The 18394-nt window shown below is 43.9% G+C and overlaps 2 protein-coding genes across 4 annotated transcripts in view; one reads left to right on the plus strand and one right to left on the minus strand.

Moving 5' to 3' along the window:
* Positions 1–546: 546 nt before the first annotated feature.
* Positions 547–11763, minus strand: accs (1-aminocyclopropane-1-carboxylate synthase homolog (Arabidopsis)(non-functional)). Its single transcript, XM_083762967.1, has 16 exons — positions 11512–11763; positions 10597–11280; positions 9514–10277; positions 8728–8787; positions 8318–8388; positions 7904–7973; positions 7022–7088; positions 6379–6476; positions 6034–6111; positions 4432–4532; positions 3647–3736; positions 3344–3389; positions 2794–2935; positions 2542–2684; positions 2189–2342; positions 547–1416 (listed from the first exon to the last, which is right to left on the minus strand). The coding sequence occupies exons 2-16, from the start codon at positions 11249–11251 to the stop codon at positions 1007–1009; spliced, it is 2949 nt and encodes a 982-aa protein (XP_083619093.1). The 5' UTR covers positions 11252–11280; positions 11512–11763; the 3' UTR covers positions 547–1006.
* Positions 11764–12289: 526 nt separating this feature from the next.
* The window catches only part of furinb (furin (paired basic amino acid cleaving enzyme) b), a 149794-nt gene continuing 143689 nt past the window's right edge, over positions 12290–18394 (plus strand). For 2 of the 3 annotated variants that reach the window (XR_014569184.1, XM_083763921.1), the window contains exon 1: positions 12290–13061. The gene's annotated coding sequence lies outside the window, so the exon portion shown is untranslated. Of the gene's footprint in view, positions 13062–13267; positions 13394–18394 lie in introns of those variants that run through there. The other variant, XR_014569185.1, reaches the window with a different exon arrangement.

Raw genomic sequence — 18394 nt, forward strand, 5'->3', positions numbered from 1 at the left:
CTGTCTGAATATGTTTTTCACTGTGTAGACAGGAATATACATCCAATTTAGTATTACTTTTTTAATGTCATTACAGCAGAGAAGTTACAACCCATGATCCCACTCTCCCTGAGATGGGCGTCAGCCCAGACGTAGGTCAGGCACAAACCAGTGATTTATTATAGAAAGTGTGTGGAGGGTGGGTGTCAGAAGGTGGTGACGCATGACAGACCACCACCCATAAGGAAGTCCCACTCTATCTCCTCTCATATTGTTCTTATGCACCTCTCCAAGTACTCCCCCCTCCGTCTCCCCTCCCACATGTTTTATACCTGTCATGGACGATGTGGAAAAACCTCTGACAAGTTACCCACCCAAAGGCATATAAATACTGTCACACCGCTTTAAATACCGCAAAGGACCCATCAAAACATCATGTTTGAAACAAAATTACAGAATATAATAAAGTATAGCTAATAAATGTCTTACAGCCAAGATAAACCCGATAAAACACAGTGTAACTCCAGAAGGAAGTCACTCAAGCGGAAAGCAGTAAAATACAAGGCATTTTAATTAGCAAACCAACAGGATTTAATTAAAATTAAGGCCTGGGGGAGATAGATACATAAAATGTCTTTATTTACAGATTCGATAACTTGGCAAAAAAGGGGAATTATTTCAACCGTTAAAGTGCATATGAGATCAGAAACAAGAAAACAAGTTCAATTTATAGTATTAAGTCTTAAGAATAAAATAAATTGAATTTTGGTCATTTCACATTTGGCATTCACTTAAAGTTGCAGTAATAAGCTAAGGTTTTGCTTACAAAAATATCAAGGCAAACTCTCATAGCAACATAGAAATAATAAGGCTAGCTAATCTTGCGGTCTTATACTGTAGTATGAAACGAAAGTCGTCTTTTAATCCAGATGAATCATTCAACCATAAACATGGCAGAGTAGAACGAAATGCTATTTTGGCGGTGCCCGGATGCCTACCACCTTCCAGATCATCTGTCCCAACAACTCTACTTACTGGCTCTTTGCAGCAGGTCTCTGAAAACGTCAAGCATCTCAGGGTCCTCCCCGGCAGACAGCTCTGGGGTGTTCTTCTCCAGCCAATCAGAGGAGCGGATCTGCTGTTTCAGAGCACCAATCAGGGAATCCAGATTCTCTGAGGGCTGAGATGTTTGACAGTCGAGCAACACAAGCTCGTCGCTGGCCAGTGGGCCAGTGTCTGAGCCCGGGCTGTCCCGCTCCTTCCACTGGTCCGATGACTTGCTCTGGGGTGACGATGTGGAATTGACAATCACGGCACTGTCCGAGTCAACACTGTCCCTTTTCACTGGCGCCTTTGTGTCTTTGATAAGGCCTGAGTCAGGGCTGATGTTTTTTTCTTCTTGCGTTTCATTCAAGACCTCCTTAACTCTCTTCATGCCTGATCACACACAAACAAAAACAAATTAATCGACGATTTCAAACAATAGATACTGTCCAAAGACATCAGTCAGGAAAGACACATGATTAGAACACGTGATTAGAACCCGACTGATGCCCATTTTGATGCCTATTTTAGAGAATCTTAGACAATCGATTACCGATATTTTTATCCATATTTTGTCCACAAGTGCAAAATGTACTAATCAATTTGAAAATGTTTGATTTGATTATTAATTTGAGAACATTTTACTTTTTGATGCATAAGGAACAAACACCTGCGCACACTGTCTTCAAATGCAGTGAACCAACTTTTAATAGGGAAGGCTATCTTTTTCCAAAAAGATGAAGTGAAGGCTGAAATGTTGCCGTTTCCCTATTAAAAGTTGGTTCACTGCATTTGAAGACAGTGTGCGGGTGTTTGTTCCTTTTTCATTGTCGGGCACCGTACCCTCTCCTACGCACCTGTCGCCTGTAGGTGTGCAAAAGCCTTGCTTTTTTTATAAATAAATGAGAAAACAATTAAATATAAAATCCACATGGGAGTGAATAAAAAAAAATGTAACTTCTTAAGCTCACTGTAATTTTTTTTTATCCCAAATAGCCAATATAAATGCTCACAGAGCTTGTAGATCGGCTATTTTTGAAAATGAAAAAAGGTTATAAATCGGGAAAAATCAGCTGAATAATTGCCAATAATACAGAGACCAATTAGCCAGACAAATATATCGGGCGCTAAATGCAGCAGACAAAAGCATCCATCACGGACTGACCGAGCTGTAGGTGATGCATCTGAACCGTGAACACGATGCGGAACCAGCCCGGCGTGGAACAGGAGAAAGCCTGGCCACAGCTCAGCACCACCTTGTGTCTAAGGAAACACCTCCACAGAGACAGCTCCTCCGCAAATGATGCCTCCCTGAGGTACTACCGAGGCAGACACAGAAAGAGAGAGAGAGAGAGAGAGAGAGAGAGAGAGAGAGAGAGAGAGAGAGAGAGAGAGTGTGTCAAGCATTCTGCCAAATGGGCAGGCACATTCTTATCATGGGGCGGCCAGGGGTGATAGTCAAAGAGGGAAATGGATGTCACAGCTCGTGATGAGCCAATTACATCCCACACATAGTACCTTCCTAAGATCAGCCCACACATAGAAGCCTGCAGGCCTGTGTAGGTAGGGGATGTCCAGGCGCTGCAGCTCTCCTGTCAGGTAGCAGTGAGCTGCTTGCACTCTGTGTCGGTTCTGAGGCAAGAACTCCTTGCTGATCCAGTCTGGGGAAACAAGAGGTGTGTGTGGCAATGATAAGCTCCTTAAGTTAAAATATTACAATATCCCACGGTAGCGTTTTGTGTTGTTAGCCCAAGCAAAGTGGCTCCATACCTCTGTCCCGAAGCAGCTGTGCCACCTGGTACTGTATGGGCCCAGGGACACCGTGGAAAGAGGCCAGCGAATCCAAGGCGTCTATGAGGTCTCTGTTGTTGGTGTACAGAGTGCCCACTCTGATGCCTGCCATAGCAAAATCCTACATAAAGAGACATATTGTTGGACTGCAACGGACAGACACATTCAAGTAACACAAACAGATATGGGTTTAAACATCTCATTCGAACGGCGGCCATTTTGCTCTTACGTCATACCTAAGAACTTATGGCATACTCTGTGAGTATTGATTCAAAAGGAATCGTTATGCACATCTATGTAAGTCGCTGGTAAAGGACAAAAAAATATAATATATAAAAGAAGTGTGAATTCACTAGTTGAAACATTGTACTTTGCACATTAAAGACTCGAGCAGAAGCTGCCTGTGCAGACTTTGTTTATTCCTATACTCCCCGAGTATGTCATAAGAGCTAAATGGCCACCATGTTAATATGGTCAATAGAATCAGATGGAGCCAAATAGACCTGTTAAATGGAGACCGTGTACGTACCTTGCTGACTCCCCACATGACGTGTGTTCTCAGTGGATCAGGCAAACTACAATAACAAACACACCGTGAATAGTTTCAGTAGGAAGATGACAAATTGATCCATAGTAACTAAGTATCAGGATTACTAAGGGCACTGGTTCTCAACATGGGGTCCAGGGACCCCTAGGGGTCCTTGAGGGGGTTCCGGGAGTCCCCAGGTATATTAATATTGATACTGTAGCTAAAGGTCCCAAAACATATAAAATGGTCTGTGGCTTAATGAAGGTCGATAATCACTTGACTTAGGCAGAGGTCATACGGTACCTGTGGATGCCGAGGACGCTGTGAAACGTAACAGACTTGTCAAAGACCGTCAGCATGTACACCTCGTCTATGATGGCATGGAGCTCGTGTCTGCAGCAGTAAATGGCGGATAGGAGGGTTAGGAGTGGAGTGGGAAAATAAATAAATAAAAAATTATACAATTCATCTTCCACGGTTTTACGGGGTTAGCAATTATTTATGGGGCAGATAATGCAAGCTGACAGCAAAATGGTTCCTTCAGTGGACATCCTCAGGGAGCTATGTAAAAACGCTGTGGTTTATGGTTACAACAGCTCGGTGCCTTCTAGGGTCCATGGAAGGGTGGGGGGAACTCTGGCAAGATCATTTAGAAAACAACAGATGATGCAGGAAATTCCTTGGCCCGTGGCTGCACTTGACAATATGCTGATGGTTAGAAGAGGTGATAAAACTCCATCCAGAGTGCTTGATATTCCTCACACGGGACAGAGCTCTTGGCTGTAAAATGAAGGAGTCTATGCTAGGAAGTTGTCTGCTGTGCCGCGGCTAATCTCCTTAACGGGCCAATGAGACGGCATGAGATGAGACATTGAGACGATGAAGCCTGATTTACACTTCACCGTAACGCCGTCTTTTGCTTGCCAGAAATAGCCGATCTACAAGCTCACATGTCACGGATGTGACGCCTTGCGAGATTGTAGATTTGACATTTTCGGCGAGCAGCAGAGCACAGATTAGGCATAGTGGAGGGTTGGAGGAGGGGGCGCCCCGCATGGGATGTTCAGGAGGTAAGTAGTGTACTGTACCTTTTGGAAAACTCCAAGAAGGCAACCATCTCCTGCGGGGTGTAGATGTCGGCCAGGGGGTTGTGGGGATTCACCAGGACAACACCTCGGATAGTCACCCCCTGGGAAACAAACAACACAACCTTTCAAAACACAGATTAAAACAATACAGGGTCTGTGGCGCAAAAATAAAAGAATAATCACAATCGTGTGAACCGAGTGGTGCAGCTCCGTGTGGGGGTCCCCAGGGGGTACCCGGAACTCCAGGAACGTGCCCAGGGGGCCGGCCCATTTCTGGCGAGCCACCGTCCGAAACGGTTGGGAAATGACAGAGTTATCATGTGGGGGTCCCGATGGGGTCCCTCTACGACTGTACTGTACTGTCACACCCAAAATCACGTAATGGCTGCTAATAACTCGGCTTCCTATCATGCAGCTGTGCACAGTGTGAAGCTCAACAGCACCACTTTGTCACTTGTTGGTACTCTAAACAGACATACATACATACAAAAGGGACACACATTGCTGTTCCTTGGTGTGGCTGCACCACTCAAAATTCCAGAACACTGACCATGAACACAGACTATGATCCTGTTGGCTGACAAGGCTCATCTTCGAAGAGGAGGTAAGTTTTCCCATTGAATCACTGGATTACAACATACTGTTCATTTCTTATATTCAATGTTAGTTATAGCCTCACCGTCTTGTTATCATAGGCACAAGGCCCTGAAATGGATCTGAATATTATAGAATTAAGATGCCACAACAGGCCTGGTATTTATTGTTTTGAGTACAGCTTGGCGACAATCTCCCCACGATTGTATGTGTATAGTCTGATTTCCACTTTTATCAGATAACTTCTTTTAATGTACAGTACTTCTCCCATTAAAAACGTAGCCATACATAATAAGGTACTATCTTAGGTCGCCTTCACACCAGAAAGCTTTACTGCGATTAAAATGAATCCTGCTGCACATTGTCGGAAAGTGAGCTTCGTTTGGCAGGTGTGAAGCCTCATTCGAATCCTAATGCACATCAAAGAACCACAAAGAAAATGGTGGTTTCGCTTCGCTTCCACTCGCACTTGATTTCGATTCGGTGCAGGTGTGAATGCAATCCGCAGCAAATAAAGGAAATTAATTTATACATCTATACGGGCATGGCAACCAGTGCATAGCTGATTTAGATACGGGATGACGTCCCTGGCACTTAAACAGTTAAGCAGCACAAAGATGTGCTGTTACCGTTACCGTGGATAAACGTGGTCGAATTAAATTGAAATATGAGGACGAGTAGCCTACATTAATCAATTGCTTAAGGAAAGACATAAAAACACTGCAGTGTAGCCTACAGAATATTCTGTCTGTGCGTAAACATGGAGTGCTGTCACTGTGTGGGGAGTAGGGACTTTCTTCATCTCGATAAACATGTTGCGCTGCTGTCTGTGCTCAGTGCCCTCAGTGCACTCATCGCTGTGCCTCCATGCCCAAAAGAACAGTGCTTGCATGCGTAGAGAGAGAGAGAGAGAGAGAGAGAGGTCCAGTCCCCGACTGCACGACACATGCACAACACCATGATTGATCCCATATAACTCTAACAATACTGTATGGATTCCCAAGTTACCTCTCGCTTTGCCTTTCCTAGAGCGTCTTCCAGTTTGACCACGGTGAGGTGGAAGGGTCGACTGTCCTTCCCGCTGGCCTATAAATACAAAGTAACACAGGGGACATAAAACACAAACAATGCTGAACATAACATTTTGTAGAAGGTCAAATAGCAGACCTGGCCAACAACAAAAAGTAAACACATTTAAGCCCCCCCCCACACACACACACACACACACAGTTGTATCTCTAGAGTCAGACAACGCAAAGAGAATACAAAGTCCTCATTTAAAAGCTATAGAAACATTTCAAACACGGACATGGTGTTCGATACTATTACAAGCCATCTTTATACTGTACCTACCTCACAGTCAAGAGGAACGTGAAAGAGATTCACATCACTGTACAGACGCAAATCCTCTGTGATCACACCGTAGAATGGAGTAGGAATTAGGATGGAATCTGAAAGAATGGAAGGTCATTTTAAATATAGTCTAGTGACTGACTACTCTGGTCTATGCATATAAAAAAAGAGGTCAAGCTCACAATTCATCATCGCCTTCTTAGCTTGTAGTGGTTAATAGTGCAAATATGTACTTTGCTATGGGGTGATCAACCAATCACAAGCCAATGTTTGTGTTTACACAAACCCGAAAAGCCAGGCATAGGAGAGGCTAGTGTGGTAGTGGCCCTCAAAGAATAGGTTAAAAAACATTCCATTGCTATTGTATACGCATTTTTTTTTTTGCGGCTTACGCCTTTTATTGATTTTTTAAGGGACAGATAGTAGGCTGACAGGAAACGGGAGAGAGATGGGGGGATGACATGCGGTAAAGGCCGTGTCGGGTTCGGGAGTCGAACCCGCGGCACACCGCGACTGGATCACCAGTCCGGTGCCCAGACCGTTACGCTACGGCCTGGGCCTGTATACGCATTTCTATTATACTTCTTATATACAGTTCCAACATGGATCAATTCTTCGTTGGCGAGTGCATGTGTGAATGTACCCTGAGGGTCGCAGATGACTGCAGCAATAGATGAGAAGAGGGAGCCGCATCCATTCATCACCACGACCTGAACACATAACACAATAATACGTCTAATAAATATACCTACCATGAATTCAATAATACACTACAACACTGCAGTGTATTGGTTGCAAATTAAATTGGCTGTATTTTCTGAAAGCGCAACATTACTCTCATTGAGTACTTGAATTCAGTTGAGTTATGGGTTTTTACCACTCTCACACAAAATGAATTGCTAATAGTCCAGACTATCAGAAGGCCATCTGAAGAAACAAATGGCCTTCTGTTTCAGCAGTAGACGGTCCCTGAATATAATTCTCTGTACACATGAAAACCTCCTTGATGCAACACTTTAAACATACATAAAATGTTGTGACTTGCCCAGAATAGGGATCTTACTACTTACTGACTACAATCAGAACAAAAGATAGATTGAATGTGTTACTGCACTTTTCATCAGTTCAATGTATTTCATAAATGCCATTTATGAAATACATTGAAATTGTGTAGTGATATTGGTGAAGTTGCAAACGTACTGTCTCATAAAGGGCAGGTACACTGTAGAACCTTATGTGAAGTATAATTTAAACAAAATGGAATGATCCGTCTGCACAAATCTGGGCACCACAAATCTGGTCTGAAATCTGGGCTGTAATTCAATGTATTATATGAATATACTGTAAACATGCTGTTAAGTGTAAAATGGTGTCTCATAAACCCATGGGGGTTGTGCACTTTGTGTGCAGGACACAAAAATAAAATAATCAATCAATCATGATTATAGATAACTTTGTATTTATCCATGCTGACTTAATGTGAGGTTGAAATGAGTGAGGTTCTACTATTGTATAAAATGCTCACATTGTCAGCTTTCAGTGGGCTCGGAGAACAACAGTAGTGGGAAAGGAAACTTGCCACCTCTTTTCTCAGACTACAATGAGATGAAAGAAAATCCAGTTAGAATTACACAAATCCATAATTTGCCAATGCTTACATACTATGCTTAATCCTTTTCCTGAAATACAGCCTACTGTACACATTTAGGCAGCCTGATGAAGAGCTTTTGGCCAAGTAGTATGTATGATTTAAGCCTTTTTGTGTGTTCGTGGGCCTGGAAAAACAATGTAACGGATGTGTAGGTAATGTGAAGGTAATATATATTTTGCATTATACAGTGGTCTCTCACCTCATTATTTTTTACTTTTATTCCATGAATCATACCATAAAATGTAAAAAAGAAAAAAAGAAAGAAAAAAAAAGAAAAAACAGACATACAAGCCATGTCCCTTCCAGTCTGGGTACTGCAACAGGGATGGATCAAAATGCACCATGTCAGGCTGGGTCAGCTATAGCAGAGTAAGCAGACAGGAAAACAACAGGCTATTAAATAAATGTTCATTTTCATGTCAACAGTAAAACCCTCAGTGTAAAATTATCAATTTGTAACTCTGTAACCAAATGGGCCGTTAAGGGTCCATTTGGTTGGATTTTAACAATCTCAGAGTTACCATAAATTATCATTCAGGTTTTTAATGTATAGTGACGCAAAAAATAAATAAACGTGTAGTGTGGTACAAGTTATGAATATTACCCAAGATTGTGGTCATGATTACAGAGCCGCTCAATACTCAATAGAGTACAGATTTACAGTACAGCGTGAATGCTGTCCCTATAACCTGACTTACCCGCTTGTTGAGAAGATCGTAGCAGAGCTTGTTTTCACTGGTGCCCAAGTTGATAATCCCCTGGAGATGAGGAATAAAACAAACAAATAATAATCACATCAGTAACACACCTCATCCTGAACAGCATTAAGGCTGATTTATACTTCGTATTACAGTGTCACATGCTGAAAATAGCCAATCTACCAGCAATCTACCAGCTCAGTGACCCTGTGGTTCGAGTGTCCGATCCCCGGCCGGACCATATACCAAAGACTCCCTGCTAGGCACTCAGCATCAAGGGTTGGATTGGGTGTTAAGTCCCTGTGACATACTAGCGTCATCATGTCCAGGGGTTTACTTGTACTGTACATCAAGCTGCCTCACGCTACAAGATATTGGCTTACTTAAGTGCACAGCTTGTAGATTGGCTAGTTCTGGCACTACGTACGACGGAGCATAAATCAGGCAAAACAAAGCATATCTCACATTGCGGGGCGGCAGTTGATCAGGGGTAGAGTGGCCGGATGGTGAGGTTCCCAGTTCGATCCCGGGCTCCCCCTTAGTTAGTGTCGATTGTCGAAGTGTTCTTGAGCAAGACACTGAGCCCCTAATTGCTCCCGATGAGCAGGATTTGGATAAAAGCGCTATATAAATGCACCTGACCATTTACCATTTATTGCAATGAGCTGACAACTGTGTGCCTCCTATTTGCTATCACAACAATAATATATCGGCCAATATATATATCGGTCATGCTCTGCTCTGCACTACACAAGAAAAGCCCTCGAAAACACTGTCCACACTCACACTGGGGTTGTGGGTGTCATGGTGTTTGTCCGCATGGTACTGGGAATAGCCCTCCTGGAGGATTCCTTGCCTCTGTCGGATGGCGTTTCCACGGCTAGACAGGTACACACTATGGCCTGGTGTCTCTGTGCCCCTCAGAGTCGCCAGGACACTCTCAGCAGTGTCACAGGCCTCACGAGTTGGCGCTGATGGTGACTTGGGAGCCTCGGCGGTGGATGTAGCCTGCGTGGCAGGGCCGTCAGGATGTGACGGCTGAGGTGAAGACGATGAAGCTGAGCGCATGGTCTCCAGAGAAGCTGAGAGATTAGCTAACGAGATGGAGGCGTCATTACTAGTGCCGTTAGGCACTGAGGCACCCAGGCCGCCCTGCCGGGCAGCCGCTAAGGCCCCGGCAAATACGCTCATCAGACGTATCTCGTGCTGGCGCTCCTGCTCTGCCCTCCTCTCGTCCTGCTGCTCCCGCCGTTCCTCCGCCTGGGCCTCTCTCTCCAGACGTGCCTCCTCCAGGGACAGGAGCCGCTCCTCTGCTGACCGCTGCCAGTTCAGGAAGCTGACCAGGGCCTTGTCAAGGCTCCGCTGGCTACTGCAGCGAGCGTCCCCACAGTTCCATGATCCTCTGCCAGCCCGACGACGCTTCCTCTGCCTCGCAGCAGCCGGGGGACGGCAACCCACCCTATCGGGACTGGTGAGGGTCTCCTGCTGTGTTGGAACACTGTCAGCCTTGGTCATAGCTGTGGAACCAGTCACGTTCAGGTCACTGAAACCTATAGAAACATAAACACAGAAAGGAGAGAGCAGTTTAAAACTAAAGTAAATGTATTCAAATATGTATTTAAAAAAGATAAAGGGGGAGGGGGGGAAATGCATATTATGAGTTATCTTACTGTCATTCTGATCATCAGATTCCACAGAAAACTATGATCACGACACTGTCTGTCTGTGTGTTAAAATACAGGGACCCTTTCAGTACAAAGTGCCTCTTCTTAAAACATCTACATTAAATAAGAAAACTAAAACCTAACAATCCTCTTTAGTCTTCAGTGCCTACATCTATAGGCCTATGGTTTAATTTAAATGGACCACCTGAGGGGGAGATCCTTGCATTTGCTGAGCCCTGTCCATCCTCTGGTTCCAACACAGACTGCCCGTCAGTCTCCTGCTCATCCCCAGAGGCATAGTACATCTCCGGGGCCGCGATGCCAGAGTTCAGCATCCCTTCTTTCACATCCTCACATTTGATATCCAGCAGATCCCCAGGTCTGGACGGATGACCGAACAAGAATCCGCCTGCAGACGCAGGGCCAAAGGGGCCCATTGCGCCTCCTCCTCCTCCTCCTCCTCCTCCTCCATGCAGGTATGCCTCCTGGCCGCCTGGGTTGTTCTGAAACACCTGCTGGGCGATCACGGCACCGCCCAGAGAAGAATACGTTATGGCCGGCCGGTTGGCCAAAACCCTGTCCATCACGTCGTAGAACTTCCACGATCGCAGCTTGTGGTTGTCCTTGATGCGGCGGTACTCCAGCTTCATCTTCTTGATCTTCTCTCGGCACTGGTCCCCGGTTCGGTAGATGCCCTTGTCGCGCAGCACGTTGGCGATGCGGTCGAAGACGCGCTGGTTGCGCAGGGAGCTCTCCAGCTCGATCTGCACGGACTCGTCGGACCACAGCTGGAGCAGCTCCACGATCTCTGGGTCGGTCCAGTTGCTCCCGCGCTCATGTCTCCTGCCGCGGAAGTCCATTCTACTAGTTGAATTAATAGGAGGCAAGTCTGCAAGAGAAGACAGGATGAAAAAGTAAAGAAAGGGGGTCTGTAACTGCATCTCTGAGTGCATACGCGCGCAGTTACATTAATTAACTATTCACCTTAATCTGTGTCTGACAGACGTAATTGCAATAGGTCGTTCTAAATTATAGCTGAGCTGAATACATATAATTATGTCCACGTAACCACGTTAAATATTCATATTGATTGACACCACCAATATCGCTCTTTTCTCACCTTAAGGGGAAAGTGAAGGAAGGTCTTCGCCACAGGGATTGTTGTGGAACTGTCACTTAGCTGTGACCAGGTTGTGACATCCATCCACGAAAGGTGACACACATATCTTTGTTTTAACCCGGTTTGGACTGTTTCCTCTTTGGAATTGGATTGGAACGACTTGTGGTCTGACGGGGTGGCTAAAGCGTGTTAGACATGACGAATAACGGCAATAATATTTCATGAAGACAAGTTGCTAATAAAATGGGCGAAAAGATAACATAAAACAAATACATCCGGGTTGACGGCACATGCGTGCTGTCCTTATTCCGGGATAACTTTGGTCCGTGCTGGAAGCGGGCTATTCAGGCTGGACCAAAACTACCCGAGTCAGATGCAAGCTTTGTACTATGGCCCCCTCTGCTGTTCACTGGGACATATTCTGCTCTATTTTCTCCCTTTTTATTTATCTGTATCTTTGCTTTTAGATTGATTGAAGTATTTATTAACAGTGTGCAGAATTACAGTACATTTCAAGCACAACTCAATACAAAAACTGTTAACTGTGAGTGGACGACCCAATAAAGCATTACATTTGTTTACAAGAGGGTCCACCTTCCTTGGTCCACCTAGGCTTACTACGGTAGGACTAAACATGTTGTTTTCCAACAGCAAAAGCCAAAAGCACATTTTTGTTGTTATACTTTGTTATTTTATTTATATTGTATTTAATAGTACTTGACTGCCAAGTTTCAATGTTAAAATGAAAGAGATAATATTGTACACAATAGCCATATGCCTACATTTATGTTTTATTTGCTTGTTCATGGCAATTTGTATTACAAATAATCACTTTGCATGTGCGGCACATAGACGATAGATGGCGCTCGCAGCCCGCTCAGCGGACGCTTGCCTGTTCACAGCATAGGTTCACAGACATGGATGAATGTTTTGTACACATGCGTAGCACGGGACCCGCTCCCACGGCGGGCCAATGGAGACAAGTAATGCACCGCCTTATCAGCGGGTACAGTAAGACAAAACAGGCGCATGCCACAAACCACAACCAGAGTGGGCTGTGTGAACGTGACGTATTTCCTGGAGACTGGGATTTGTGGCTTTTTGTTGTCATCCACTGTGTCTCCACGGTTGGGTTTTTTTCCTACACTTTTGTGCTTTTTGCAGCAGGGGGTTTGCTCTCCAAATGCGTGGCGACCCTCCGGCGCAGGTCTGTGCGCGCTTCAAAGACCAAGCGTGTCTGCTGCATGGTTCCGAAGCAGAACCCCGTCCCAAAAGAACCCGGAGGAGTTTGCGAAAGAACAATGGGAGCGAGTCGATGGACGGCGAGGTGATGGTCGGACGGAATAGTTGCATTTTTTTGGAGACGTTCTTGGTGAAGAAGAGGAGGAAGAGCCGGGGTGCAAAGGTGTCCGTGTCTTCTTTACGCCCACGACTCAAGTAAAGCCTGGATCATAAAGTTGATAGCCAACCCGAAGGAGGAGGATGGGAGTCTCCACCCTGGCACAGAGGAAGATGAGGCTCCTTCTCCTTGGCATCTGATCTGACGACGGGTAACTATAACTGTGGTTGACATTGACAACCTTCTATCTAGCACACAGTTGTGTTTTCAACGAGGAGGGACCGTTATAGTACAGTGGCAGAGTGGGAGGGAACAATGGCACCATTTGGGCGAACGCTATTAGCGCACAAGTGTGACAGCGCGTCTTTGCCACGAGACGATCGACCTCCTCCACTACTTTACCACTTTAGCAGTCACACTGTCTGGATCTGTTCCAGTCAGGTTAACAGGCTCGAGCCTGGCTTTGTTAATAATAATAGCCTACTCTTTATGGAACGGCCTTTTTAAATTACAGCGCGTCCGCACCGAACTTTATTCTTCTTGGTAAGATGAAGACACTTTGTCTTACTGTTACACTGTTTCAGACTTAATGTCATTGTAGGCTAAAATGTCATTGTTGTAGACTAGTCATTTTACATTGTAGAATTATGCCACGCTGTTACATTGAAGACTTAATGTCATACTGTGTGTTACATAGACTTAATGCCACACTTAGTACATTAAAGCAGATTTAATGTCAATGTTATCGTTACATTGTTGCAGACTTCTACGGTCTATCTACATTGTAACAAACTTAATGTCATACTTTTACATTGTAGCAGCAGTTTATGTCATACTGTTACATTGTAGACTTATTTAATTCAGCACTTAATTTGTAGCAGATGTAATGTCCTATGTTACTTTGTAACAGACTTAATGTCACACTGTTACATTGTACAGACATGCCATACTGTACTGTTACACTGTAGCAGTTTTGACGTCATGCTGTTAAGTTGTAGCAGATTTAATATCATATAGTTACAATGTAGCAGATTTAATGCCACACTTATACACTTACATCAGTAGCAATGTCTTGATTTCCACCGACACCACAGTCAGCTGGAGTTCGCATTTTAAATTCACATTTACTGTATACATGTACATTTCTCTCTCTCTCTCTCTCTCTCTCTCTCTCTCTCTCTCTCTCTCTCTCTCTCTCTCTCTTTCGTATTGTATTGTCACTCATCACTTAGTAACTTAATGTGTTGCATTGGGTATGACAGTTATATTCGAGTAGTGCTTATAATATAGTAATAATATAGTGCTTACAATAGCTAATTGTTGAGCAGTTTCCTTTTCCTCACTCTTTTTCTACTGGGACTTTCTCTCTTAGAGTGTCATTGGTTTGAAAGATAGTCGGATCTTGTTTCTCACAGTTTCATCTGAAAACGTTCAGTGACCCATGGCACTGCCACTGACCCAGTTAATTCATGCTTTGGTTATTGTTATTGTTCCTGTATCATATCTAATGCAATACGTATTGAGATCTAAGCAGGGGAAGTCAAGGTCACACGATGCATTTTTGGGCTGGAGTGGACTTCTTACATAAAAGGATTGCAGTACTTCCCTATGTCAAAACATTGATTTATGAAGCAATTTGCTTTGGCTGCCAGTCAACCAGCCCTTCATAACAATCTTTGCTGGACTATGTCTTGCTCAAGTGTGTTCAGTGGCCAAGGCAATGTTGTGAAGTGCTGTGTTGTATAATGTATTCCTCTCTTGACCCGGCAAAGTTGGACAAAGTAGTTTAAAAAAGGTTTGTTTAATCTGAAGCAAATAAGTCCAGTGTGTGTAGGTGCTACTGTTACAGTATTGATGATGCTCCAACTGTTTGCTCTGGGCAGTATCTCACAAAATAAGATACTGTGTGTGTGTGTGTGTGTGTGTGTGTGTGTGTGTGTGTGTGTGTGTGTGTGTGTGTGTGTGTGTGTGTGTGTGTGTGTGTGGGCGGGGGGGTGGGGGGTACAACAAAGGAACGCACCAGTGCAGTAAGAGAAACATCTCAACAATGGACTCTCTCTGTGGACTGGAACTAAGGGTTTACTGTAGCTGTCTGTACAACAAAAGTTTTTCAGTGAAGCATACTTACAGTAACAATCAGGTTGCTTGTCTTTGTTAGAGGTGGCTTTCAGTAGCTATATGTGCAATGTTACTTGTTGAATTGGTTTTATTTCCTTAGACACATTCCAGCTGAGCCACCACACAGTGGTTTATCAGGCTCCATCTCTGCAGCTCATAGGCAATGTAAGCCGTCAAATCAGTCTATAGCTGTGCTCCACCATTGGCATCCTGAGCTGAGTCACCTCTGTGCACATCTCAGACGATGTCGGTATAGAGATCACTGCCAGTTATGTAATGCCGTACTTAATGCTCTGTCTGGGGGCGTAGGGCAACATGTAGCACGTCTCATTTCACAATCGCCTTTAATATCTCTGTGCAATTTCACTCTGGGGGGGCGGACATTTTCTTTGACTGTGTGTGCCACAACGTATTTCATGTGCAGTTCATTCTGGGTTCATGTACACGAGTGTACACAAGGTGTAACAATAAAAAACCTTAGATCTGGGACCTTGATATATCAGGCTGGGCATTTCAAGCGATATTGTGATGTGTGACCAATCATCTGGGATTCTGGATATGTAGCATTGTGATATTTCCTGGTTGCGACCGAAGGTCGCAGTTAACACAAAAAATGCTGGAAACGTATCCATACGCTTTATTAATATCGAACGCCGTACGCGCGAAGCGTATGTATACGTTTTATACGTTTTTTTATTGCTTACTGTACATCAACGTCCTATGCTCCAGGACACCGAGGAAAATAACAGCGATCGTCTCCAGGAAGCTCCAATATGTGATCCGGGAGTAAAAAGCCCCTCCCTCCTGAAAAGAGGTCTGTCTGTGGCGAAGACGCTCCCTCCTCCAATGCCTCCATTACACGTATGGGTCTGCACGGCAACGGCATAGACCAACGCAGATGTCAGGGCATCTAAAATGGAGTTACCCATACTCTAGTATTAGTCTAGTGTCTGTGAATACACTCGATTCCCCCTCCCCTCCTGTTTCTACATGGTTTCTCCCGAGGAATCTTTGTGGGGGGAGTCTGAGTCTCTTCTGCCCGGATCGCATTGCAGTTTGAGTTCCCTGGCCCCAGGCCACACTGCGCCTTCTAATCGCCTTGCACCGCGCTCTCATTCTCGGAAAAAGATATAACGCAGTCGTGTCGATTTGCCCTCTGCCAGTATATAAACCAAGAATAATCTTCAACGATCGCCATTTCATAACGTTTTCAACACGCACACGGCACACGCCATGATCAACTAACTGCCTGGCTACGTCTTCAGTCTTCACCAGCCATCGCTATCCGTTGTGTGGATCGCCATCGCGTCTTCACTTTGTTTGTTTGGGCAAGAAGCACGATCAGCGATGGAAAAGAGCTTTATATCCACGGCAGATAAGTAATGACGTATTATCGAAGGACCGCCATGATCAACTTACTGCCTACGTCTTCGTCAGCCAATGCAGCCATCATCGCTATCCGTTGTGTGATTGTGGATGTAGGCTATATCCACGGTATCGAGAGAGACGCCCGGCTGTGATATAGGTCTTATCACTGCAATTATAATGAATAAAAAGGCTACAATCACACAACGGATAGCGATGGCTGCATTGGCTGGTGACAACGTAGCCTCGGTCCCAGGCAGTTAGTTGATCATGGCGGTCCCTCGATAATACGTCATTACTTATCTGCCGTGGATAAAACTCTTTTCCATCGCTGATCTCTGCTTCTTTGCCCAAACAAAGTGAAGATAGCGTTGTCCAACAAAGCAGCCAGTTATTTGATCATCTCTCTCTCCTGTGCTTCTTTCCTCAAACATGTCCAGACATGTCAACCTCAACCACTAAACTCACCGATCCAGTAACGCATCTCACCGTTATACTATCGTTCTGAAGGCAGATATAAAAATAAACATAAATAAATTATTGTCATATACATACTACACACTGAATGAAAGCCCTAATTGTCTACTTTTAGGAGGAAAACAAATACATAATATTGATCCCATGTACAGTTTGTCAGTAGGATATTGAATGCAGTTGTTCAGGTCCAACTATTATTCACAAAATAAGGCCTATAGCGACATGTACATATTATATACCGTATGAAACAGAAGACCCTCTGCTTTCATAAGAAAAAAACTAATACTGTAATAATAATAAAAATCACACCCCTGTGAAGTGAGCATTTCCTCATGAAGTTATCATAGCGAGTTATAAAGGTTTAAAGTCACAGAGATTGACAGGCAGATATAAACATAAATAAATTATTATCATATACATACTACACACTGAATGAAAGCCCTGAATGTCTACTTTTAGGAGGAAAACAAATATACAAATATATACAAATATAGTTTGTCAGTAATTGGCTATTGAATGCAGCTTGCGCCCACCAGAGAGGATTTCAGAAAATGCATGGACCAGAAGAACTATTATTCACAAAATAAGGCCTATAGCGAAATGTACATACTATATACCGTATGAAACAGAAGACTCTCTGCTTTCATAAGAAAAATACTTCTACTGTAATAATAATGAAAATCACACCCCTGTGAAGTGAGCAGTGCAATGTTGCGCAACATTGCACTGCTCACTTCACAGGGGTGTGATTTTCATTATTATTACAGTAGAAGTATTTTTCTTATGAAAGCAGAGAGTCTTCTGTTTCATACGGTATATAGTATGTACATTTCGCTATAGGCCTTATTTTGTGAATAATAGTTCTTCTGGTCCATGCATTTTCTGAAATCCTCTCTGGTGGGCGCAAGCTGCATTCAATAGCCAATTACTGACAAACTATACATGGGACCATGTGTATTTGTTTTCCTCCTAAAAGTAGACATTCAGGGCTTTCATTCAGTGTGTAGTATGTATATGATATTATTTGTGTTCATTTTTATATCTGTCTGTCAATGTCTGTCAACTTCAACCTTCCATATCTCTGCTGTTTTTTCAAGCGAGCAGCGTGCCTTCAAAAGCAGGTTTTAGAAAAAGGTCAATATCTCCAGAATGGAAGATGGTAGAATCATAATTTTTTTTTTAAATTGAAGTGGACATGTTTGGCCTACTTTTTATTTATGCGATGTGATTCTAGCTATAAGAGGCCCCTCGCTGTGGGCCCCTAAAAAGTTCAAAAGTCCAATGTTAATCGCTTAGCACCAGCAAGCCTGAGCAAATAGAAAACTCTAGCATACAATGTGTTAACTATGGAATCGTGCATTTCCCATCAGTCAGTCAGTAGTCCACTCAGTTTGGACAAAATTTGATTATTTTGTTTTTCAACTGATTCTGACAGGGAATTAGGTCTACTAGCCAGTCTACTAGCCAGGATAAAAAATCTACCCTGATCTGCTCTCTGCTAATACCCTAAATTTGCCTCAATCCAAGATGGCCCCATTGACAACCTAATATAAGGCAACATGTTCTAAATTTCATTATGCTTGC

The sequence above is a fragment of the Protomyctophum parallelum genome, assembly GCF_964188405.1.
Source record: "Protomyctophum parallelum genome assembly, chromosome: 4".
Taxonomy (NCBI): Eukaryota; Metazoa; Chordata; class Actinopteri; order Myctophiformes; family Myctophidae; genus Protomyctophum; species Protomyctophum parallelum.

What these genes read in the sequence shown, in the direction of transcription:
- accs (XM_083762967.1), bottom strand. Translation starts at nt 11,251, where the DNA reads ATGGACTTCCGCGGCAGGAGACATGAGCGCGGGAGCAACTGGACCGAC. An exon ending in AGCGTCCTCGGCATCCACAG is followed by an intron (nt 3,390 to 3,646) that starts GTACCGTATGAC and finishes TTGTTATTGTAG; the next exon opens with TTTGCCTGATCCACTGAGAA. An exon ending in GATGCATCACCTACAGCTCG is followed by an intron (nt 1,417 to 2,188) that starts GTCAGTCCGTGA and finishes GTGTGTGATCAG; the next exon opens with GCATGAAGAGAGTTAAGGAG.